The 25,789-nt window shown below is 41.7% G+C and overlaps 1 protein-coding gene across 3 annotated transcripts in view; it reads left to right on the plus strand.

Annotated features, from left to right (window-relative positions):
* Positions 1 to 5,930: 5,930 nt before the first annotated feature.
* LOC110528484 (pleckstrin homology domain-containing family G member 4B) overlaps positions 5,931 to 25,789 on the plus strand; it is a 71,709-nt gene continuing 51,850 nt past the window's right edge. For all 3 annotated transcript variants that reach the window (XM_021610585.2, XM_021610586.2, XM_036984065.1), the window contains exon 1: positions 5,931 to 6,266. In XM_021610585.2, the coding sequence (XP_021466260.2) occupies positions 6,264 to 6,266 (3 nt within the window). In that variant the 5' untranslated portion in view covers positions 5,931 to 6,263. The remainder of the gene's footprint in view (positions 6,267 to 25,789) is intronic.

A 25,789-nucleotide genomic window follows, 5' to 3' on the forward strand; every position in this document is an offset into this window, starting at 1 on the left:
TCTATAACAAAGAATAAAGAGCAAAAACATATACATGATCAAATACAAATCTTAGAATCAACTGTTAAAGACTACCAGAACCCACTGGACAAAATAAAAAACCTCCAACCCAAAAAGGCCTGTGGTGTTGATGGTATCCTTAATGAAATGATCAAATATACAGGCAAGAAATTCCAATTGGCTATAATAAAACTCTTTAACATAATTCTTAGCTCTGGCATCTTCCCCAATATTTGGAACCAAGGACTGATCACCCCAATCCACAAAAGTGGAGACAAATTTGACCCCAATAACTACCGTGGAATATGCGTCAACAGTAACCTTGGGAAAATTCTCTGCATTATCATTAACAGCAGACTCGTATATTTCCTCAATGAAAACAATGTACTGAGCAAATGTCAAATAGGCTTTTTACCAAATTACCGTACAACAGACCATGTATTCACCCTACACACCCTAATTGACAACCAAACAAACCAAAACAAAGGCAAAGTCTTCCCATGCTTTGTTGATTTAAAAAAAAGCCTTCGACTCAATTTGGCATGAGGTCTGCTATACAAATTGATGGAAAGTGGTGTTGGGGCGTAGAACATACAACATTATAAAATCCATGTACACAAACAACAAGTGTGCGGTTAAAATTGGCAAAAAACACACATTTCTTCACACAGGGTCGTGGGGTGAGACAGGGATGCAGCTTAAGCCCCACCCTCTTCAACATATATATTAACGAATTGGCACGGGCACTAGAAAAGTCTGCAGCACCTGGCCTCACCCTACTAGAATCCGAAGTCAAATGTCTACTGTTTGCTGATGATCTGGTGCGTCTGTCACCAACCAAGGAGGGCCTACAGCAGCACCTATATCTTCTGCACAGATTCTGTCAGACCTGGGCCCTGACAGTAAATCTCAGTAAGACCAAAATAATGGTGTTCCAAAAAAGGTCCAGTTGCCAGGACCACAAATACAAATTCCATCTAGACACTGTTGCCCTAGAGCACACAAAAAACTATACATACCTTGGCCTAAACATCAGCGCCACAGGTAACTTCCACAAAGCTGTGAACGATCTGAGAGACTGTCACGAATCCCGTTTCCTGAGTCTGTTTTTTGCCTATGTTCTGTCCTGGAGAGTTTTTCCGGCGTCCTGGAACGCACCCTGTCTGGTTGCCGGGCAATGTAGCCAGTTGGGGTTTCTGATTATCTGCACCTGTATCCCATCAGCTATATGCACACCTGGTCCTGATCATCATCTCTCCTCTTCATAAGCCCGGACCTGACATCCATTCCCTGCCGGATCGTTAGCCATGAACCGTATGTTGTGCCAGAGTATCAGCCTCAAGTTGGATAGAAGTTGTTTTGTTGTTTGTTACGTATTGCTTGCCTTGAACTTACCTCTGTTTGTTCTGTCTTCAGTTACTCACCCGGATCATTTACCCCATTCCCGCCTGGTCGTCAGAAGATTCCGCTTCCCCATTGGATCCACCTATTTACTCCCATCAACTCATCACCGCTACCCGCTACACCACCTGGATATATCTACCCATTCACTTGTAAATAAATACTCACCTTTTTCCTACTCTCCTTGTCCTGGTCTGCTTCTGGGTTCGACTTTGAAGAATCGTGACAGAGACAAGGCAAGAAGGGCATTCTATGCCATCAAAAGGAACATAAATTTCAACATACCAATTAGGATCTGGCTAAAAATATTTGAATCAGTCATAGAGCCCATTGCCCTTTATGGTTGTGAGGTCTGGGGTTCGCTCACCAACCAAGACTTGACAAAATGGGACAAACACCAAATTGAGACATGCAGAATTCTGCAAAAATATCCTCCGTGTACAACGTAGAACACCAAATAATGCATGCAGAGCAGAATTAGGCCGATACCCACTAATTATCAAAATCCAGAAAAGAGCCGTTAAATTCTACAACCACCTAAAAGGAAGCGATTCCCAAACCTTCCATAACAAAGCCATCACCTACAGAGAGATGAACCTGGAGAAGAGTCACCTAAGAAAGCTGGTCCTGGGGCTCTGTTCACAAACACAAACACACCCCACAGATCCCCAGGACAACAGCACAATTAGACCCAACCAAATCATAAGAAAACAAAAAGATAATTACTTGACACATTGGAAAGAATTAACAAAAAAAACAGAGCAAACTAGAATGCAATTTGGCCTTAAACAGAGAGTACACAGTGGCAGAATACCTGACCACTGTGACTGACCCAAACTTAAGGAAAGCTTTGACTATGTACAGACTCAGTGAGCATAGCCTTGCTATTGAGAAAGGCCGCCATAGGCAGACATGGCTCTCAAGACACAGATCCACAAAGAATTCGAAAAACAAATCCAATTTTGATAAACTCCCATATTTACTGGGGGAAATTCCACAGTGTGCCATAACAGCAGCAAGTTTTGTGACCTGTTGCCACAGGAAAAGGGCAACCCGTGAAGAACAAACACAATTGTAAATACAACCCATATTTATGCTTTTTTATTTTCACTTGTGTTCTTTAACCATTTGTACATTGTTACAACACTGTGTGTGTATATATATATATGTATTATATGGCATTTGTAATGTCTTTATTGTTTTGGGCATTTTTTATTTTACCTTAATTTAACTACGCAAGTCATTTCTTATTTTCAATGACGGCCTAGGAACAGTGGGTTAACTGCCTTGTTCAGGGTTAGAACAACAGATTTTTACCTTATCAGCTCAGGGATTCAATCTTGCAACCTTTCTGTTACTAGTCCAACACTCTAACCACTAGGCTACCTGCCTCACCATGCCCCCTAAGTATGGTTACATGCACACAACAGTACGATTATTGTGAATAGTCAGATTAATATAATAGTTAGATTTAAACGTTTACATGCTTTGCAAGAAGTACGATTTCCTTAATAATAATTATAATAATAAGAGAACAGCTGAAACGCTCTCCATTCCAGTTACTTAATCTACATTATTCTTGTGCGTTTGGCTCAGAGAAGTAAAATCTTCTCTCTCCTTCTTAATGAAAATGTTTAAAGGCTAAGTGCAGTCAAAAGCGTGATTTTCCTGTGTGTCATATATACAGTGCATTTAGAAACTGTTCAGACCCTTTACTCAGTACTTTGTTGAAGCACCTTGGCAGCGATTACAACCTTGAGTCTTCTTGGGTATGACGCTACAAGCTTGGCACACCTATATTTGGGGGTTTCTCACATTCTTCTTCTATGCAGATCCTCTCAAGCTCTGTCAGGTTGGAAGGACAGCATCGCTAAACAGTGATTTTCAGGTCTTCCAGAGATATTAGATAGGGTTCAAGTCTGGGCTCTGGCTGGGCCACTCAAGGACATTCAGAGACTTGCCTGAAGCCACCCCTGCATTGTTGTGCTTAGGGTCATTGTCCTGTTGGAAGATGAACCTACACCCCAGTCTGAGAACCTGAGAGCTTTGGAGCAGGTTTTCATCAAGGATCTCTCTGTACTTTGCCACGTTCATCTTTCCCTTGATCCTGACTGGTCTCCCAGTGGTTTTCATCAATGATCTCTCTGTACTTTGCATTATTCATCTTTCCCTCGATCCTGACTAGTCTCCCAGTACCTGCCGCTGAAAAACTTCCCCAAAGCATGCTGCCACCACCACGCTTCACCATAGGGATGGTGCCAGGTTTCCTCCAGTCGTGAGACTTGGCATTCAGGCCAAATAGTTCAATCTTTTTTTTCAGACCAGAGAATCTTTTATGTCATGGTCTGAGTCCTTTAGGTGCCTTTTGGCAAAGTCCAAGCGGGCTGTCATATGACTTTTATTGAAGAGTGGATTCCGTTTCCTTCTGGAAGGTTCTCCCATCTCCACAGAGGAACTCTGGAGCTCTGTCAGAGTGAGCATCGAGTTATTGGTCACCTCCCTGACCAAGGCCCTTCTCTCCCGATTGCTCAGTTTGGCCAGGCAGCCAGATCTAAGAAGAGTCTTGATGGTTCCAAACTTCTTCCATTTAAGAATTATGGAGGCCACTGTGTTCTTGGGGACCTTCAATGCTGCAGAACATTTTTGGTACCCTTCCCCAGATCTGTGCCTCGAACACAATCCTGTCCCAGAGCTCTACATACAATTTCTTCAATCTGATTGTTTGGTTTTTGCTCTGACATGCACTGTCAACTGTGGGACCTTATATAAACAGGTGTGTGCCTTTCCAAATCATGTCCAATCAAGTTGTAGAAACATCTCCAGGATGATCAATGGAAACAGGATACACCTGAGCTCAATTTCTAGTCTCATAGCAAAGGGTCCGAATACTTACGTAAATAATGTATTTCTGTTTTAGTTTTTTTAAATAAATTTGCTAAAAATGTCTAACAACCTGTTTTTGCTTTTTCATTACATGTTATTGTGTGTGGATTGATGAGGAAGAAAGATAATTTAATCAATTTTAGAATAAGCCTGTAACGTAACAAAATGTGGAAAAAGGGAAGTGGTCTGAAAACTTTCTGAATGCACTGTATTTCCACACTTTGAGGTTGGAATAATACTTTGAAATTGGGAAAACTATCATAATGCCCTTTTAGTGTAAGAGCTGTTTGAAAAGACTACCTGACATTTTTGCCTGTTTTGCTGGAATTTAAGTTCTGGTCTGCCTGGTGACATCACTATTTTTATTGAAAACAATCACAGTGAGGTACTTCATTGTTACCCAGATTTGATTTGACATTGAGATAAAAATGGCTGCATTGGTCCATTGAGGAATGTTTAGTCAGTCCTGATGTTCATCGCTCTCGACGACTGGAGAGAGAGAGCAGCCATATTCAAAGCACTTCACTTCCATTCCTTGTAGCTTTAAGCTGCGAGAAATAAACACTATTCTCTTTCTCTGTCTGTCTCTCAACGAAAACACTCAAGGAATGTTCAAGCAACCGCCGCTCACACACTAGCTCTTGAGTTTCATTCACCATACCAGCAACCCCTCAGAAGTAGGCTACAGACCAGAGAGGGTGTAACCTTACATTCCATCATTCTGCTGTGGAAGCAGCTAGCTATAGCTAGCCAATTACTCTGCTAATGCCCTGCTGGTGCACTGGGCCATTTTCATTCGGCACTAAACATAAGAAAAAAGGTTGGAAACACGGAGGTACTACCTGGTCCATAAACGTTTTGCTAAGGTGTGTTTCATAATGAACTGGACCCTGGACGTATCCTCTATGTCTTCTCTTCCAAGTGTTGTAACACTGGACAGTCTCATAGCGCAGAGGCTCTGTGCAGAGGAAATTAAAGAGGGTGCGTCCTAAAAATCACCCTATTTAGTGCACTACTTTTGTCTCTAGCCCTATAGACCCTGGTAAAAAGTTATACATTATTTAGGGAATAGGGTGCCATTTGGCAGGCAGTTTAAGCCTGCAGCAGCCAATATCCAGTAAAAAGAGGAGACTCTAAAGGGGACTAAGCTATGAAGCTACCCTCCCAAAGCCTTAATGATTAAAATAGACAGAAGGGGGCCGCTATAGAAGGAGGCGATATCAACGGTAGTGTGTGTTGTTATTGAGTGTGGGGAAGAGTGTATGGAAGGGTTTGTGTATGTATGTGTAAGTCGATATTTGAATACTCATTTCACTTTAGATCTCAATACAGACACACACTCATTTTAATACTTTATTGAGATCCAAAATGGAAAAAAGCTTTCAAGTGTGTGTCTGAGCACCTGTGCGTGTGTGTGTGCGTGTGCGTGTGTGCGTGCGTGTGTGGGCCTGTGTTTGTGTGTAAGAAAGAGAGAGAGAGCGAGAGCGAAAGAGAATCCCACACTGGTCTGAAGCTACTGCTTCCTCTGAGAAAAAGCCTGAAAAGCCTAGAGGGATTTTCTTCTGAAAGAGAAAGCTTTTCTCCTCCCCCTTCTCAGGCATTTTCTCCTCCCCCTTCTCAGGCATTTTCTCTTGCTCCCTCTTTCTCCTGCGCTCCCACTTGCTCCAAAACACAGTGCTGCCAGAGAAGCTGAAACGTTGAGCCAGTGAAGCAATAGGCAGCTAGACACTTCACAGCTCTGAGCTCAACTCACTGAAACGGGAAAGCCACTAACGAATGGGAGTTTTCCTTCTTATTCTGGGTCGCAGACCACTAACTGTGATGTGGACCTTCCTTTATTGATGGCAGGAACTTAGCTATTGAGAAACATGGCAAGAAGACCCCTCTCTCTCTGGAGTCAAATGGAATTTATCTGGACTGGATTATAAAGAAAAATGTGAAGAAAAATTCAGCGGGATAGAAGAGATACTGTCAGAAAGATGGTAATGAAAGGCACTTTTTCTATTGGGCTGTCATGTGCTTTTGTTTCAGTTGTCTCATGTTACAGTACTTCTCCAGGTCTATGAGTTGTGGTGCTCCACTGACCTAATGAGTCAATAACATGTGGCTTTGAACGAGTCCGTGTTGTCTTTCTCATTGGCTTCTTCTCTAATGCATGAATGGAGAGTGTTCTGTATGCATTTTATTATTCAAAGCATACTGTTGGCAAACTAAGATATAGAGTACAGTATGGATTTCATAGATGAATAGCAAAGCAAGTTAGCCTACTACCGCAGCAGGTGCTATCGCCTTGATAATGTTGATTAAAATCGTATCATCTGAAAGACATAAGTGAACGCTCACTACAAGTATTTACCAATTTCGGTCTCCTAAAACAGTTACACATATTACATGTATTGTCTCAAAAGCACAATGTACTGTATGTTGTTAGGGACACTATTTCATGCAGCTAACTGAACACATCATCTCAAGCCCCTCAGGTGTCCTCCACTACTTAAGAGAGAGAAAAGAAGCTGCAGTACCGTGTCTTTGTTATGTGGCGACGGCAAAACTTAAGCCCTTTGATTCGAATTGAATTGATATGAATTGCACTCATCAACGGGATAACCAATGACAGTATAGGGGCTAAGCAGGAGTATTTCTCACACTGGGCAGTATACAAGGCAGAGTGCTTTGCATTTTGGAATAATGTGATTCTTCAGTTCAGTGAGCTGCTTCTATAAACTCTGTCAAAGTCCGGCCCAGAACTCCACAGAGTCCTTTCTGTCTGTTGGGGACTAATCCTGGTAACAATGAGGACTAATTAATGACAGCGGTTCAACCACATGAAGAAGCCGAAAGTGGTGCGACCACTGAGACATGAATGGGGTTTTGGAAGGATGTGGCCTTTTTAAACTTTTCTGGAGATGTTTTTGGCTCTATAATGTTGGAAGGAGGAAGACATAGCGGATAGCTTTAGTGGACCAGCGCTGAGATTGGAGTCAATCAAACATGTGCCAAAATCCTGGAATCTGAGTAAACAAAAGCTGCAGACGATGATTGTTTTCAACGCATTCTCAAAGCAAAAACTATGACGTCTGAATTTGTCTGATCATTTGCATAGCTTATAACGTGCATTGTTCTGCAGTGCATGTTCATTTGATCCGCCTCCAGTGTTTGGCACTGCAGGGTTGATTGTATCCCAAGCCAAGTGATACCATACATGAAATATCTGTTCCACTTTCAGTTTGCATCGTTGAATGTTACAGTAACTTCCCTGCAACCTTGAGTGGGAGGTAGCAGCTCTAGACATACCCCTGTATCTTCCTTTCCATGGTTTGTCCCTTAGTTACACATCTAATGTAGGCTTCACTCACAGGTGCTACAGCTCAAAACGTTCCTTGGGAAATTGTGTGACTGTATGGCTGCAATGTTCTTAGAACGTCCTACACTGTGACTGACGCTATCGTCACGTTCGGCCCACCTGATTTACATCTGTTATCCTATCAGTTGAAATTATTCGATTACCATCCTGTGCCTGTTCTGGTTTTCCATTTTCCATTTTTTTTAAAGCTCAATGCTGTTATACATTCACTACTTACTTGTCTGTTTGTTCAATACATGACAAATCACCATGTCAAGTAAACGATTGACTAAGAAAATATAAAAATTCCTATCAAACTTCCTTGGGTCTAGATGCCACATCAGCATGTGTGCACCAGTCAAACACAACTTGGTGTCTGATGCCGAACATATTGGATTTGGGATGCCACGCCAAAAGGGTTTGTCATGGGATTCAAACTTTATTCAAACTTCATGTAAATGATCAACCCCAGGGCCTGAGCAGCTCTTTTGGACCAATTCTCAACAGTTCAAAGTCAAAAAAATTTTATTGACAGCTGAACACGTCTCTCCACGTCTCATCCAAGATTTCCTGGGATCTCTTTTATTAAGAGGTATTGGAATTACTTCTTTAAAACTTTCACTGAATATTTCAATAAAAACACTATTAATAACACTGCTAGTTTATTTTGGATTCACTTTTTTATTTTATTTTTTTACTTCAAGCACATATAGGACACATTGAAATTCAGTTCCTTAGGCATTAATCCAGCCTGGTCAATAGAAACAGTCTTCTATTTCGGATGTTTGAAAAGGTCTTGAGGACGTCGATATATGCCTTCCTTGGTGCTCAACCCCCCCAAAAACAAACAAAAACAAGAAAACAATGACACAACACTGGGCACCAACTCTTGACACTTGGCACTAGAGCATGCTGCTTGGCACTAGAGCATGCTGCTTGGCACTAGAGCATGCTGCTTTGACCATTGCGCCACAGCAGTTCACAAGGCTCTAGGCAAGCAGGAAGAGTACATGATGATACATGATGGAGACAGCGCATTGTTTTAAATAATTTGTTTTAAGCCTTCCCCAAACCATAGCCCTAACCTTAAACTTGAAATAAATGCCTAAATTTAACCCTTTGAGTTGTTTCTATTTTAAACCTGCAACCACACGGAATTAACACTATAACCACGTGGAATTAATGCACCCAAAAATCGACTTTCATCCATAATAAAGCAAATTGCCTTGGTTTTTCTAATGACTGCCTCGCCTGGTTCACCAACTACTTTACAGACAGAGTTCATTGTGTCATATCGGAGGACGTATTGTCTGGGTGTCTGGCAGTCTCTATGGGGCTACCACAGGGTTAAATTCTCGGGCCGACTCTTTTCTCTGTATATATCAATGATGTCGCTCTTGCTGCAGGCGATTCCCTGATCCACCTCTACGCAGACGACACCATTCTGTAAACTTCTGGCCCTTCCTTGGACACTGTGCTAACTAACCACCAAATGAGCTTCAATGCCATACAACACTCCTTCCGTGGCCTCCAACTTCTCTTAAACGCTATGCATGTTTTTCAACCGTTCGCTGCCCACACCCGCCCGCCCGACTAGCATCACCACCCTGGATGGACTATCCTACCGATCCTCGACTTCGGCGATGTCATCTACAAAATAGCTTCCAATACTCTACTCAGCAAACTGGATGCAGTCTATCACAGTGCCATCCGTTTTGTTACCAAATCACCGTATTCAACCCACCACTGCGACCTGTATGCTCTAGTCGGCTGGCCCTCGCTACATATTCGTCGTCAGACCCACTGGCTCCAGGTCATCTACAAGTCCATGCTAGGTAAAGCTCCGCCTTATCTCTGTTCACTGGTCACGATGGCAACACCCACCCGTAGCACGCGCTCCAGCAGGTATATCTCACTGATCATCCCCAAAGCCAACACCTCATTTGGTCGCCTTTCCTTCCAGTTCTCTGCTGCAAGTGACTGGAACTAATTACAAAAATCACTGTTGGGACTTTTATTTCCCTCACTAACTTTACACATCAACTATCTGAGCAGCTAACCGATCGCTGCAGCTGTGCATAGTCCATCGGTAAATAGCCCACCTAATCTATCTACCTCATCCCCATACTCTTTTTATTTGATTTACTTTTCTTCTCTTTTGCACACCAGTATCTCTACCTGCACATCATCACCTGCTCATTTATCACTCCAGTGTTAATCTGCTAAATTGTAACTATTCGCTCATATGGCCTATTTATTCCCTACCTCATGCCTTTTGCACAAACTGTATATAGACTTTATTTTTTCTACTGTGTCATTGACTTGTTTATTGTGTTATTGGCTTGTTTATTGTGTACTCCATGTATAACTCTGTGTTGTTGTCTGTGTCACACTGCTTTGCTTTATCCTAGCCAGGTCGCAGTTGCAAATGAGAACTTGTTCTCAATTAGCCTACCTGGTTAATTAAAGGTGAAAAAAATTAAAAATAAATAAATCCGAAGTGAAACGATGAGACCAACACATGTATTGTGACTCAAGGTCTTCATAGATCAACTTTTCTGTTGGGTCCGGGTCATGCCCTGTTTTGAGTGTCATCTGGTCTCGGATCTTCAGTATGTAACTACAGCTAATAGACTTGAGTGGACCTAAACACGTCTCTGCATAGCCTACAGCATATTTATTTTACAATAATAAGGTGAATTTATTGGCTTTTATAAGTCCTATTCAACATACAGTACCAGTCAAAAGTTTGGACACACCTACTCATTCAAGGGTTTTTCTTTATTTGTACTATTTTCTACATTGTAGAATAATAGTGAAGACATCAAAACTATGAAATAACACATATGGAATCATTAAGTAACCATAAAAGTGATAAACAAATCAAAATATATTTTATATTTTTTGAGTCTTCAAAGTAGCCACCCTTTGCCTTGATGACAGCTTTGCACACTCTTGGCATTCTCTCAACCAGCTTCTTGAGGTAGTCACCTGGAATGCATTTAAAATAAGAGTGCCTAAATAAATGCTTTACAAGAGTTCAAGTAACAGACACATGTCAATGTCAACTGTTCAGAGGAGACTTAGTGAATCAGGCCTTCATGGTCAAATTGCTGCAAAGAAACCACTACTAAAGGACACAAATTAGAAGAAGAGACTGGATTGAGGCCAAGAAACACCAAAAATTGACATTAGACTGGTGGATATCTGTCCTTTGGTCTAATGAGTCAAAATGTATGATTTTTGGTTACAACCGCCATGTCTCTGTGAGATGCAGAGTGGGTGAACGGATGATCTCCACATGTGTGGTTCTCACTGTGAAGCATGGAGGGGAAGGTGTGATGGTGTGGGGGTGCTTTGCTGGTGGCACTGTCTGGGATTTATTTAGAATTCAAGGCACACTTAACCAACATGGCTACCACAGCATTCTGCAGCAATAAGCCGTCCCATCTGGTTTGCGCTTAGTGGTACTATAATTTGTTTTTCAATAGGACAATGACCCAACACACCTCCAGGCTGTGTAAGGGCTATTTGACCAAGAAGGAGGATGATGGAGTGCTGTATCAGATGACCTGGCCTCCACAATCACCCGACCTCAACCCAATTGAGATTGTTTGGGATGAGTTGGACCACAGAGTGAAGGGAAAGCAGCCAACTAGTGCTCAGCATATGTGGGAACTCCTTCAAGACTGTTGGAAAAGCATTCCTCGTGAATCTGTTTGAGAGAATGCCAAGAGTGTGAAAAGCTGTTATTGGTATACTTTCAGAGATTGTTGAATTATTGCTGTCTATCCCAGTTTTAAGTTAATGTGGTGTAATGGATCCCCATGAATCCTGTGCTCTCCGTCTTGTGATAATAGAACTGTTGTAGCCAGCCAAATGCACTTCACAGCTCGCCCACCTTTTAGCCGCAGAGAGATCTTGGCATTAGCAGAGAACAAGAAAAAAACACAGCAACTGTCAGTGCCGTTCACCCACATAAACATACACACATACCACCCACCAGTATCTCCACACTCAGTGTTTACTGAAGGCAAAATCATTCACTGTGATACCTGGAGTGCAAAGAGTAAATGGGATGCCTTACGGGCTAAGACTACCCCTATTAGCGCTGTGTCCAACGCTTTGGCCTATTTAACTAGGTGAAGGGTACTCTGGGAACCATTACTTACAACTCCCCAAAAACAAAAAAAACAAGTATTTTTCCTGATGTTTTTCTCAGAAAGAAAGCTCAGAGAATAGCTTGGAGATGAAAAAAATACAGCGTTTTTTTCATGATAAGTGGGTCGTCAGTATTCAGCTGTCGAAAAAATGCCCGGAAAAAAAACACATGAACAATTTCGTGGTAAAGGAATCGGAGTCTCAGAGTAATTCTGTAAGCGTGGAATTGCCCAGATATGAAAAACATATATATTTTTAAAAGCTGCCTGCTGTTCCTCTAACAATAGGATATGTTTATTTGGGTTGGGTTGCCAGAATTGGCATGTGAACCAGTTCCACAGGTGTGCAACTTCACCAGGCATTGGTGAAGGGGTTGAGGCGTAAGGATGCAGGGGCTCACTTTCAAAACTTTAAATAATCCTTCCTTCTTTCAAATTATAAATCAATATGATTCGATAGATGAAAGCTAGGTTAAACTTGAACTTTTACCTAGCAAAGCATTTCAAGATATTCAAGGAAAGGAGGAATTAACAATGCAATGTCAAACTATTAAGGATTTTTCATTTAAATCATAAGCATTGTTGCTGTTGGCCATTGTCCTCAGAGGCATGGCACAATACAGTATAGGGCTTAATGTATTTTATTCATCTGTAACTCAAGATTCAGATCATTTGTATTTTCCCTTGAATCACAGCACACCCACAGGCACCTGTTTTTAATAGTGGCCCTTCCGAGGACAAAGACAAACAAAACATCAGACACCCCTAACACTGCCGGAGAGTCTTAGAGGCTTGTTAATTAAAACTAGTGCTGTATACAGTAGGCCAAATCCATTTGCTAGCAACACAACATACAAGACTTCGGTAAAGCTAGATAGATGGATGGATGAATGGGTGGATGCATGCAGGGACTTGTCTTGTTGGGGGCCTTCTTTATTAGGCGGGTTCAGCTTTAAAATAATTTAAAATGGCTTAGTTCAATTGTGTGCCCCTTTGCCAAAGCCCTGAGCCGTGGTTTTACAACAGGGCCTCAGACAAAGACAGTACTGTCCCATCAACCAACGAGAGTAGCCCTCTCCTGAAGAAATAGAGGAAAAAGAGAAAGAGAGGAGGGGGTGGGGGAACATGCTGGGAACAGGGAGCATGCTGGGAACAGGGAAAGAGTTGTTGCACATTGAAAGCTTGAAATACAGACCTTCTTATACCTTAAAGCAGTTTGTTCTTAGTTTATTTGCAAATGTGCTGCCCACGTATTATACAGGTCTTCGCTAAAACAAGTATCTTGCCCTCTTTACAGCCTATTTACTGTATATCGTACTGTCCTAAGTTGCTCTAAATGCTGATACATGAGGGATACGGCACAAGTGACACAAAGTGCATAACTCGAAAATGAGCCATACACCCCGAGTAGGGCTCCCGAGTTGCGCAGCAGTCTAAAGCAAAGCATCTCTGTGCTAGAGGTGTCACTACAGACCCTGGTTCAATTCCAGGCTGTATCACAACTGGCTATGATTGGGAGTCCCATAGGGCAGTGCACAATTGGCCCAGCATCGGCCGGGGTAGGCCATCATTGTAAATAAGAATTTGTTTTTAACCGACTTGCCTAGTTAAAGAAATTAAATACATTGAAACTGAAATTGCGTTTCAGTTATATGATCTGTCTAACGGTTATTTTATCTATCGCTTGTTTTGGGAACAATGTGGAATTGTCCTGCCCACCACCTTGTGTCCACACAGACACAATAATGTGGTTTTGGGTAGATGTGTCATCTGGGATTTGCTGTCTACCTGTCTGTCTGGCCAGACAAGCATGTTGAGTCACTAGAGATTACAAATGGTTCACTGCTCTTTCTCTAAAACCACAAACCATCACTTCTAATCAAAAGTGACATTCCTTGGAGCATTGGAGAGTTTATAGCCTACTTTCCCTGCGTAGTGGTTAGGGTTGTGGTCTTTACCCCAGAGGGGCTATGGACTTGCCTGTCCATCCCTCACGAGGGTTTGTGGAAAAATGTTATGATTAGTTCTTGAAATCATGAGCCCATGGCATGTTGCACAAAGGGATAGGGGGTAATTTGGTTGGAGGTCAGAGATGATCTTTACACTACGGACATTTGCATTTGTTTTACATGCCTTTAAGCTTTTGACCTTGCTGCTGATTACAGGGTTAAACACTGCCAGTCTACACATGGCGTGACACACACCTTGACAGGTTGTTTACATAGCCGATGAAATCCAAGAGCAGTCCTGCCTTCGTTGACCAGTGCCCAAGGCAGTAGAAGGAGGGAGGGAGGTAGAGAGAGAGAGAGAGGTAGTCAGTGAGAGGGGGGGTATGTAGAGAGAAAGAAAGAGTAGGTAGAGTGAGGGGGGCTAGGTAGAGCAAGAGAGAGGGGCGTAGGTAGAGAGAGAAAGAAAGAGGACTATAAACGAATGTCAAAGCTGACGTGCATACCTATATAACATAATATGACGTAAAGACGCCATGAAAAATATAGCGCTACACGTGCAACACAGCATTCCTAACCTAGCCCACAATGTCTGCTGTGTGGATCGAGCAGTCAACAAGTCGAGCAGTCATTTGAAAGAGTAAGACAATTTCAGCTAGACAACTCAAAAGTGAAACCCATTAACGCCAAGATAATGGCATTCATTGCCGTTGACAATCAACCGTTCTCTGTCGTGGATGATGTTGGCTTTCACTGACTGGTCGAGCACTGGTACACACTACCAAGTAGGGAACATTTTTCAGATGTTGCCCTACCGGAGTTACACAGTATTGTTGAAACTCACATCCATGAGAGTCACTGCTATTAGCTTCACGACTGACATTTGGACCAGCGATATCAGCCCCATGAGCATTATGAGTCTGACAGCACAGTGGGTCGATGAGGATTTCACACTGAGGAAAGCCGTATTGCATGCTCAAGAATGTGCTGGTTCTCATACCACTGCTGCCATTTCAATGGCATTTGAGAACATATTTGAAACTTGGAAACATAAACAATCCTAGCTCCATTCAAACAACTGTCTCGAGAAATAAGCTCAACTGCATCTGTCATGGCTTTGAAATGCCTGCTCAACAAAAATGCCAACACAGACTATCAGGTTAACTTTGAACAAGCGATTCGGTGGCATTCTCACTGTGGCGCCACCATGCTCGATGCTAGGTACAAGGACCGCTACATAGATGCAGAGAAGAAACAGGGTTTACGTTAAATGTTATAGACATAGCTGGACAAGATGGAAACGGACACAGTGACAATGCGCACCGAGGAAGAGAGGCCACAGACAGCTAAAACGTCACTGCTTAACATGTACGATGAAATCCTGGTTGAAACTGAACAAATGAACAACGAAACAGCACAGCAAGTAAGTGAAAGAAATAGGTTTTGATTATGTTTCACTGGAAATGGGGACATACGTAAATGCAAACCAAATAACTTGGTCAGTGTGTGTGTGTTTCAACTATTTAACTGTACTAGAAAAATGTAATGGTTGCAAGAATGTTATATATCGGTTATCAGTATCAGTATTGTGTTTTTTTTGGCAAGGAAAATATTGGATCATATTGGTCATATCAGTGCATCCCTACTACATCATTTCAGTTGAGCGTACCAGAGCTTCGCCTGCCTATCGGAAGTTGATGCTGTTGCTTTGCAACCTACCAAGTAGCTTGTTAGCATAACAAATGACTAGCTAAACATTTTACGATTTCAGATGTGTTCGTAAATTCAATCTGTAGTGCCAGAGTGTGCTCTGTGCCTTCATAAATTTGGAGCATTGTCTGATTGAGTGTGTTTAGCTCTCGAAGCGTTCAGTGCGCACACTGGATGCTCTGGCTGAGGAGTAGGGTTGATCCGAGCGTTCAATGGCAATCAAGCACCCAAGCTAACTGGCTAACGTTGGCTAGCTACTTCCAGACACAAATGAGAGAACACCTCACTCTGACCATTTTACTCTCCCTAGCAGAGCATGTTAGGCTGTTTTCTTGTTATCCAGAGCATTGGACTAACTGTGCTGCTGGCAACAATTTAATTATGCTTTTTTTGCCAATGTTTACTGACACCGGCCATATTCAACGGGTGTTGTCGAGTGTTCGTAAATTCATTAGTTATTCTGCACGAGAGTGCTCTGAAATCGGAGTAGATTGATAGAATTAACAGTGTTCCTTGATACTCACAATGACAATACCACTTAGCTAAGAATGATGTGAATAATCAAGTCAAAAAAGTTGGGTAGTTAGTTAGATATCAGATAGTTAATATACTGCTAACTAAAGTTAGCTACCATGCCAGTAAAGTACATACTGTTGTAATGCTATGCGGTTCGTAATTTGTATCCGCTCTCGTCCGACATCGGTTGCCTATTTCTTTTTCTTAAAATCGGAAAAGTTATGAAGCCACGCCCATTTTCTGAAGAATTGCATTGTGGGCCCTAAAATAACGGAAATAGTGTCCACTGCATGTATACTTAGTATTTTGGCGAACTTAGTATGACATCCGGGAACTTTTGGCATACTAACCATTTCCATACTATGACCAATAAGCATACTATATACTAAATTCACATCATAAATCACACAGTTAGTGGGGTTAGTATGAGTATTCAGCTTAACTATTCAGTGCTTACCTCAGTGAAATACCCAGGGGACATCCCTCTGATAGACAGGACAAAGACCCACCCATCACGACAGATGCCACAGCAGAGAACAGACAATCCATGACAAACAATGACCTTTGATTGAAAGGCTTCAAGAGTGTGTTGAATAGGGTTAAACCTCTGGATACACAGGACAATAGATGCCAGATGGAAAACCCCAGGATGTCTCACACACACACACACACACACACACACACACACACACACACACACACACACACAGACAGACACACACAGCAGGGCTTACTTGAGTGGGCGGCAGGGTAGGCGGTACTGGAATGTTGCTGTCAGCTGGATTCAGAAGTAGTCTACTGTCTGTGTGGACCAGGGGGAATCCCAATAGTGTAATGTGCTTTCCTCTCCCGTCTCCTCTCCTTCGTTTGCACTGATCTGAAAGCATTAGATAGGTGAAAGTGATGTGGTAGATGCCCAACAAGGATTTGCTTACACCAGCTCAGTAACATCAGTGCAGGTAAAGGAGCCGAGAAGAGGAGGCTAATAATTCCTATTGAGATACATCCTCCGTTATAATGCTTGTGGATTCAAGCTTGATTAAATATTTTGCTCTGAGTCTGTGATTCAAAAGCCTTTCAGGAAGGAGAGGTAACCCTATTCATTTTAGTTTTTTTTTTACATATGGAAATAGAGCTAGATACAGCAATATACTGTAAAGCTGTTATGTGTTGTCACAAGGATGTGGGGCAGTGATAGTGCAAGGGTGTAAATGGGAGTTTCCAAATTGCTAAAAGCCAGAAGTCATGAGAAAGAGAAAGCGCTGAAATACAAAGCAATAGCATCAATAATATTGAAAACAATGCAACAAACGAATTCATCCTCACCCCCCTTTCCCCTATGCTATGGTATGGGGGTCATTGTTGTCAAACGGGTTTCCTATTTTCATAATCTGTTTTTGTTGCTGAGTTGCTTATACCATCACATTTCATTTAATCACAAATCATCAGATATTAGAGTAAGAGGGCTGACAAGTTGCTATGAGCCTGGCCAATGCTTAGCATGTAGTCGGAGGCCAATAGCCCCATCTGAGACACGGCTTCTATATGCATATACCGGACCCATCAGCCATCAAAGACAGTGTTTTCCCTGGGAAGAAGTCATGCTGAACTGCGCACGGCTCCAGCCTGTTTGGCATGTCATGCTGGCAGTTGGTCAAGTGTAATGGGATACAAAAGAACTCATAACACCAAGCTCCCTTCCTCCACTCAATGCACTTGGCTTAAAGAGGCATTCTGAACTGGATCCAGCTGCGGAGCTATGTTTACTGTAGCTCAATGGGGTCTCACTCACCAGAATATATCACCAGCCAAGCCACCCATGAGGTGGAATGAGTCAGGGTGAGAGGCGAAATGGCCAATGAGTTCAGCCTGTCTGGATTGAAAATGTACCTTTTCAGGATTTGGTCATTTTAGCCAGGTGTGAAGTTAATGAAAAGAGGTAGCCATTTAACGTTATATTTGATTTGACCTTAATTAACTAGGCAAGTCAGTTGAGAATAAATTCTTATTAATAATGGCGACCTACCACGGCCAAACCTAGACAACGCTGAGCCAATTGTGCGCCTCCCTATGGGACTCACGGCCGGATGTGATACAGCCTGGATGTGGCGGTCAATGTGCCTGCTAGCTAGCTAGCTTCATTCATTGACAACACAGAGTTGGAACTTATGTAATATTATTTTATAGGTCCGTAATAAACCATTTACAAGTTATTTAGGTAACACATTACTCGACTCCCAGTGTCATAACACATTATGACACGGTCATAACCGTGTCATAATGTCATAACAGCTGACATAACTTGTCATCACATCTCATAATATGGTCACGAGTCTCAACGTCAACAGTGAGGAGGCGACTCCGGGATTCTGGCCTTCTAGGCAGAGTTCCTCTGTCCAGTGTCTGTGTTCTTTTGCCCATCTTAATATTTTATTTTTATTCGCCAGTCTGAGATATGTATTTTTCTTTGTAACTCTGCCTAGAAGGCATCCCGGATTCGCCTCTTCACTGCTGATGTGGAGACTGGTGTTTTGTGGGTACTATTTAATGAAGCTGCCAGTTGAGGACTTGTGAGGCATCTGTTTCTCAAACTAGACACTCTAATGTATTTGTCTTCTTGCTCAGTTGTGCACCTGGGCCTCCCACTAATCTTTCTATGCTGCTTAGAGACAGTTTGCGCTTTTCTGTGAAGGGAGTAGTACACAGCGTTTTACGAGACCTTCAGTTTCTTGGAATAGCCTTCATTACTTAGAACAAGAATAGTCTGACAAGTTTCAGAAGAAAGTACTTTGTTTCTGGCCATTTTGAGCCTGTAATCGAACCCACAAATGCTGCTTCTCCAGATACTCAACTAGCCCAAAGAAGACCAGTTTTATTGCTTCTTTAAAAAGAACAACAGTTTTCAGCTGTGCTAACATAATTGAAAAAGGGTTTTCTAATGATCAATTATCCTATTTAAATTATAAACTTGGATGAGCTAACACAACATGCCATTGGAACACAGGAGTGATGGTTGCTGATAATGGGCCTCTGTACGCCTATGTAGATATTCCATTAAAACAATCTGCTGTTTCCAACTACTATATTAATTTACAACATTACAATGTCTACACTGTATTTCTGATCAATTTTATGTTATTTTAATGGACAAAAATATAGATTTTCTTTCAAAAACAAGGACATTTCAAAGTGACCCCAATCTTTTGAACAGTAGTGCATGTCATTTTTAAATCAAATTTTAAATGACTTTTAGAAAATACACTTTGACACGGTCAAGAAGCATTATGACCATCCTGTGTCACTTTACTTAGACTAAGAAAATACACTTTATTACGCTGTTAAGAAGCATTATGACCATCTTGTGTCACTTTACTTAGACTAAGAAAATACACTTTATTATGCTGTTAAGAAGCATTTTGACCATCAAATCATATAAGCCAGATAGGCCTATCACATACATGCCCTTATGCCAGTCACCAGTCAAAAAGAGGGTGCCTTGTCCTGCTCCTGAAATCTGCTCCTGCATTCATCCCAGTCATCAGCAACAGAGCATTGGGGTAAGTACATGTCTGACATCAATGTCTGCAAAAATATAAACGCAATATGTAAAGTGTTGGTCCCATGTTTCATGAGCTGAAATAAAAAATCCCAGAAATGTTCTGTACGCACAAATATCTTATTTCTCTCAAATTATGTGCAGAAATGTGTTTACATCCCTATAAGTGAGCAGTGCCAAGATAATTCATCCACCTGACAGGTGTGGCGTATCAAGAAGCTCATTAAACAGCATGATCATTACACAGGTGCACCTTGTGCTGAGGACAATTAAGGGTCACTTTAAAATGGGCCGTTTTGTCACAGATGCCACAGATGTCTCAAGTTTTGAGGGAGCATGCAATTTGCATGCTGACTGCAGGAATGTCCACCAGAACTGTTGCCAGAGAATTTAATATTAATTTCTCTACCATAAGCTGCCTCCTATGTCATTTTAGAGAATTTGGCAGTACGTCCAACCGGTCTCACAAACGCACCCCACGTGTTACCATGCCAGCACAGAACCTCCACATCCGGCTTCTTCACCTGCGGGTTCGTCTGAGTAGGGGTGCTGAGGTGTATTTTTTTAAATGTATTTTTTATTCCACTTGATATAACCAGGTAGGCTAGTTGAGAACAAGTTCTCATTTACAACTGCAACCTGGCCAAGATAAAGCATAGCAGTGTGAACAGACAACAACACAGTTACACATGAAGAAAACAATAAACAAGTCAATAACACAGTACAAAAAAATAATAAAAAGAGTCTATATACATTGTGTGCAAAAGGCATGAGGAGGTAGGCAAATAACTACAATTTAGCAGATTAACACTGGAGTGATAAATGATCAGATGGTCATGTGCAGGTAGAGATACTGGTGTGCAAAAGAGCAGAAAAGTAAATGAATAAAAACAGTATGGGGATGAGGTAGGTAAATTGGGTGGGCTATTTAACAATGGACAGCTGCAGTGATCGGTTAGCTGCTTTAGATAGCAGATATTTAAAGTTGGTGAGGGAGATAAAAGTCTCCAACTTCAGCGATTTTTGCAATTCGTTCCAGTCACAGGCAGCAGGGAACTGGAAGGAAAGGCTGCCAAATGAGGTGTTGGCTTTAAGGATGATCAGTGAGATACACCTGCTGGAGCGTGTGCTACGGGTGGGTGTTGCCATCGTGACCAGTGAACTGAGATAAGGCGGAGCTTTACCTAGCATGGACTTGTAGATGACCTGGAGCCAGTGGGTCTGGCGACTAATATGTAGCGAGGACCAACCGACTAGAGCATACAGGTCGCAGTGGTGGGTGGTATAAGGTGCTTTATTAACAAAACGGATGGCACTGTGATAAACTGCATCCAGTTTGCTGAGTAGAGAATTGGACGCTATTTTGTAGATGACATTGCCGAAGTCGAGGATCGGTAGGATACTCAGTTTTACTAGGGTAAGTTTGGCGGCGTGAGTGAAGGAGGCTTTGTTGCGGAATAGAAAGCCGACTCTAGATTTGATTTTGGATTGGAGATGTTTGATATGTATTTCTGTCTGTAATAAAGTATTTTTCTTGGGAAAAACAAATTCTGATTGGCTGGGCCTTGTTCCCCAGTGGGTGGGACTGGCTGCCAATTGGGTGGGCCTATGAGCTCACAGGCCCACCCATGGCTGCACCCCTGCCCAGTCATGTGAAATCCATAGATTAGGGCCAAAAGAATTTATGATTTCCTCATGATTTCCTTATATGAATTGTAACTCAGTAAAATCTCAGTAAAATCTTAGAAATTGTTGACTGTAAACTTCCAACTTCAACTGTATATATACTGTACACAGTACCAGTCAAAAGTTTGGACACACCTATTCATTCAAGGGTTTTTTTCCTTATTTTACTATTTTCTACTTTGTAAAACAATAGTGAAGACATCAAAACTATGAAATTACACATATGGAATCATTAACATTAGTTAGCCAAAAAAGCGATAAACAAATCAAAATATATTTTATATTTGAGATTCTTCAAAGTAGCCACCCTTGGCCTTGATGACAGCTTTGCACACTCTTGGCATTCTCTCAACCAGTTTCACCTGGAATGCTTTTCCAACAGTCTTGAAGGAGTTCCCACATATGCTGAGCCCCGGTTTGCTGCCTTTTCTTCACTCTGCGGTCCAACTCATCCCAAAACATCTCAATTGGGCTGAGGTCAGGTGATTGTGGAGGCCAGGTCATCTGATGCAGCACTCCATCACTCTCCTGCTTGGTCAAATAGCCTTTGCACAGCCTGGGGATGTTTTGTGTCATTGTCCTGTTGAAAAACAAATGATAGTCCCACTAAGCTCAAGCCAGATTGGATGGCGTATTGCTGCAGAACGCTGTGGTAGCCATGCTGGTTAAGTGTGCCTTGAATTCTAAATAAATCACAGAGAGTGTCACCAGCAAAGCACCCCCACACCATCACACCTCCTACTCCCTGCTTTATGGTGGGAACCACACATGTGGAGATCATCCGTTCACCTACTCTCCGTCTCACAAAGACACGGCAGTTGGAACCAAAAATCTCAAATTTGGACTCAAGGACAAGCAGTGTGAACAGACAACAACAGTGGGTCTGGCGACTAATATGTAGCGAGGACCAACACAATGTGTGTTTCTTGAACTATGTGAAGCATTTATTTGGGCTGCAATTTCTGAGGCTGGTAACACTAATGAACTTATCCTCTGCAGCAGAGGCAACTCTGGGTCTTCCTCTCCTGTGGCGGTCCTCATGGGAGCCAGTTTCATCATAGCGACTTGATGGTTGTTGTGACTGCACTTGAAGTGTTCCAGATTGACTGACCTTCATGTCTTAAAGTAATGATGGACTGCTGTTTCTCTTTGCTTTTTTGAGCTGTTCTTGCCATAATATGGACTTGGTATTTTACCAAATAGGGCTGTCTTCTGTATACCACCCCTATCTTGTCACAATACAACTGATTGGCTCAAACGCATTAAGAAGGAAAGAAATTCCACAAATTAACTTTTAACAAGGCACACCTGTTAATTGAAATATATTCCAGGTCATGAAGCTGGTTGAGAGAATGCCAAGAGTGTGCAAAGCTGTCATCAAGGCAAAGGGTGGCTACTTTGAAGAATATCAAATATAAAATATGTTTAGATTTGTTTAACACTTTTTTTGGTTAGTACATGATTCTATATGTGTTATTTTATAGTTTTGATGTCTTCGCTATTATCCTACAATGTAGAAAATAGTTAAATTAAATAAAAAACCCTTGAATGAGTTGGTGAGTCCAAATTTTGACTGGTACTGTATATATAACATAAATATACCATTGACACGTAGGCTATGGTGTAATGGAATGTTTTGCCTTGTGTGGTTGGTTTTGTGGGTTTCCACACTTATGTAGGTGTCATAACCAGCCACTACTACCATAGTAGGTTTTGTTGGTTTTTCCACTCTATGTACAGTAGTTGTCATTAACAGCCATAAAATAACGCAATTTATGTCACAACAGGTCTAAATATATGTGTCATGACAGTGTTTTGTCAGCTGTTCTGACATATTATGACATGGTTATGACTGTGTCATAACGTGCTATGACGCTTGATGTCTAGTAAAGTGTTGCCAGTATTTATAAAGTCTGTGTTCACCATTTATGAATCATTGCTCCCACATGTATAAACCATTTACTTATCATTAGTGTGAGCTATTAATGCTTTATAAATACTGTTTTGAGTGACCAGTGTAATTTCTCATAAAAAGATGGGCATGCCATTGGTAGACATTCCAGCAGTACCTGGTGCCCTTGTGGCACAATGGTCTAAGGTACTGCATCTCAGTGCTAGAGGTGTCGCTACAGACCCTGGATCGATTCCAGGCTGTATCACAACCGGCCGTGATTGGGAGTCCCATAGGGCGGTGCACAATTGGCCCAGTGTCGCCCAGGTTAGGGTTTGGCCGGGGTAGGCCATCATTAAAAATAAGAATTTGTTCTTAACTGACTTGCCTTGTTAAATAAAGGTTAAATAACATACACAGGATATTTAACCTCTTGGAACTACCGCTCCCGGATCCGGGAGAATTGTCATCAACTGACACTAATTAGCATAACGCAACAGATATTTATGGGAAAATACATTTTTTAATATATTTTTGAATTAACTAGCTTATTAACATTTACTAATATAAATGGTGAGCATTCTGTTTGTAAATGCCTTATTAATGGTTGTTACAGACCCTTAAAATAAATAAAGTGTTACCAGAACTTAACTAACAAGTGATTTTGGGCAGTGATAAACAGTGTGTAGCTTGTGCGTTATTTACAGTAATTTGACAGCTGCAAATGATGATGTTGTAGACATGTTATTGTTCTCAGAAATAAGCCCTGAGCGATTTCCCAACTCGATAGACTGTATGCAGACTAGTTTTTCATGCACATTTTTTAAACTTGAGAAATACTACACCAAACACCTTAGCTGGATGTAAAATTGTGCGACTAAGACCTCCTTGGCAAAAAATGTCATTTCTTGATTTATTTTAGATTATTTCTGACTATTTTAAGGAAGTGATTACTTTGAGGAAGTGGCTATATTGTTGCTACGGTGACCCAGGAGGGACCAACAACAGTACCTACCAGGGCATGATATACAAACATAACACACCCACATCAAACTACACCCCCAAGACAGCTCTCGTTTGGCTTCAGTCATGGCCGCTAGCGTTTCTTAATGAGCGAGGCCAAATCAGGAACTGCAGTGGCCATTTAAAGCCGCAGTCTATAGTTTTATTTCTGGTAAAAAAGTATTGACCTCAGCAGGGTTGAATGGGAAGGCCTTCGCAAGAGTACTGATATACCGATTTGATAATTGTTTTAAACGCACGTGTGTCTTGTTTGTGTACATTTTTGCTTAATTTTGTCCTGAACCCATAGGGGACAAATAATGGAAAGACTGTCTAGCAGCAAATATAGGACAATGTGCTGGCTCAGTCTGGTATAACTTCAGAGTACTTTTTTATTGAACATGGCGCTAAGTCTAGGTCAGTGGACATATAGTAGAAGTCATTCTTGAATGATGACTCATTCACAGCTGTTATACATTAACATCGGATGACCGGCCTCAAAGGCAGTTCTGTTCTTCAACTCCTGATGTATTGTAACAGATGTGCACAATTAGCAGAAATAAGCATTCCTTTCAGTTGAGGACGTAATCTTTCTAACAGACACAAAGATTTCATGTAATTAGTAAACTATCGATGGAGGTTCAATACAACCATAAGTGTTATTATTGTATTTTATTATCCACGTCCTGTTGGTGTAATGTACTAATAATGTGAGCACAACTGCAAAGCCAACCCTCGACCTACATTAACATAATGGTCAAAGTAGAACTGTGTTTTTTAGATGATTCCTAAGGCATGTTTGTTTGAGCCCAGCACTAACAAACCTGATCAGGAACTTGGCGCTTATTATTTGAAACAGAACAAAACATTTGAGCACTGTGCCAGAATGGATTCTGAAATGCTGTTGTATAATGCACAGTGTTGTTAATTATTAGTTATTTAACCAGGCAAGTCAGTTAAGAACAAATTCTTATTTTCAATGACAGCAGTGGGTTAACTGCCTGTTCAGGAGCAGAAGAACAGATTTGTACCTTGTCAGCTCGGGGGTTTGAACTTACAACCTTTTGGTTACTAGTCCAACGCTCTAACCACTAGGCTAGCCTGCCTCCCCAGTGTGTTTTGCTCATGAGGGAAGTGCATTAGCAGGTTATCATACATTAGCATTTAGCATATCTTTTGAGTCATCTGGCATATATTATGTTAGCGTGTCTCTCCCTCAGCCAGTGTGAGGCCTTTGAAGATGTTGGAGGCCTGTTTACCCTAGACCTCCCAGTGGCCTTGGCTAAGCCAGAGAGCTAAATCAGGTCAGGTCTAAAAACAGTCATTGCGGGATTGGAGATCAACACAGAGGGGAACTTTGAACCGACTGTGAGAGCTAGCATGCTTTTTCTGCATCTTTGTGCTGAGATATCCTATCCAATCCAATATACAGTACACTGTGCAAGTCTGAAAGGTGGACCAAAGCTGCCAACTGACTGTGCAAAACATGCGAGTTCTCTCTCAGTCCTAGACAAAGCCAATAGCATATTCAAGTCAAATACACATGACAGACCTACAGATCTAGAGCTCAGCTGCATTCAGATGAAATAGGAATCCAGTCTTGAAAATCCATGTAATTTCCAGGTAACTGTTTTCAGGTAGCATGTTCACGAATCCTCACAAAAACCAGGTTTTCCTCTAGGATTTTGCCTGTGA

The sequence above is a fragment of the Oncorhynchus mykiss genome, chromosome 7 (assembly GCF_013265735.2).
Source record: "Oncorhynchus mykiss isolate Arlee chromosome 7, USDA_OmykA_1.1, whole genome shotgun sequence".
Taxonomy (NCBI): Eukaryota; Metazoa; Chordata; class Actinopteri; order Salmoniformes; family Salmonidae; genus Oncorhynchus; species Oncorhynchus mykiss.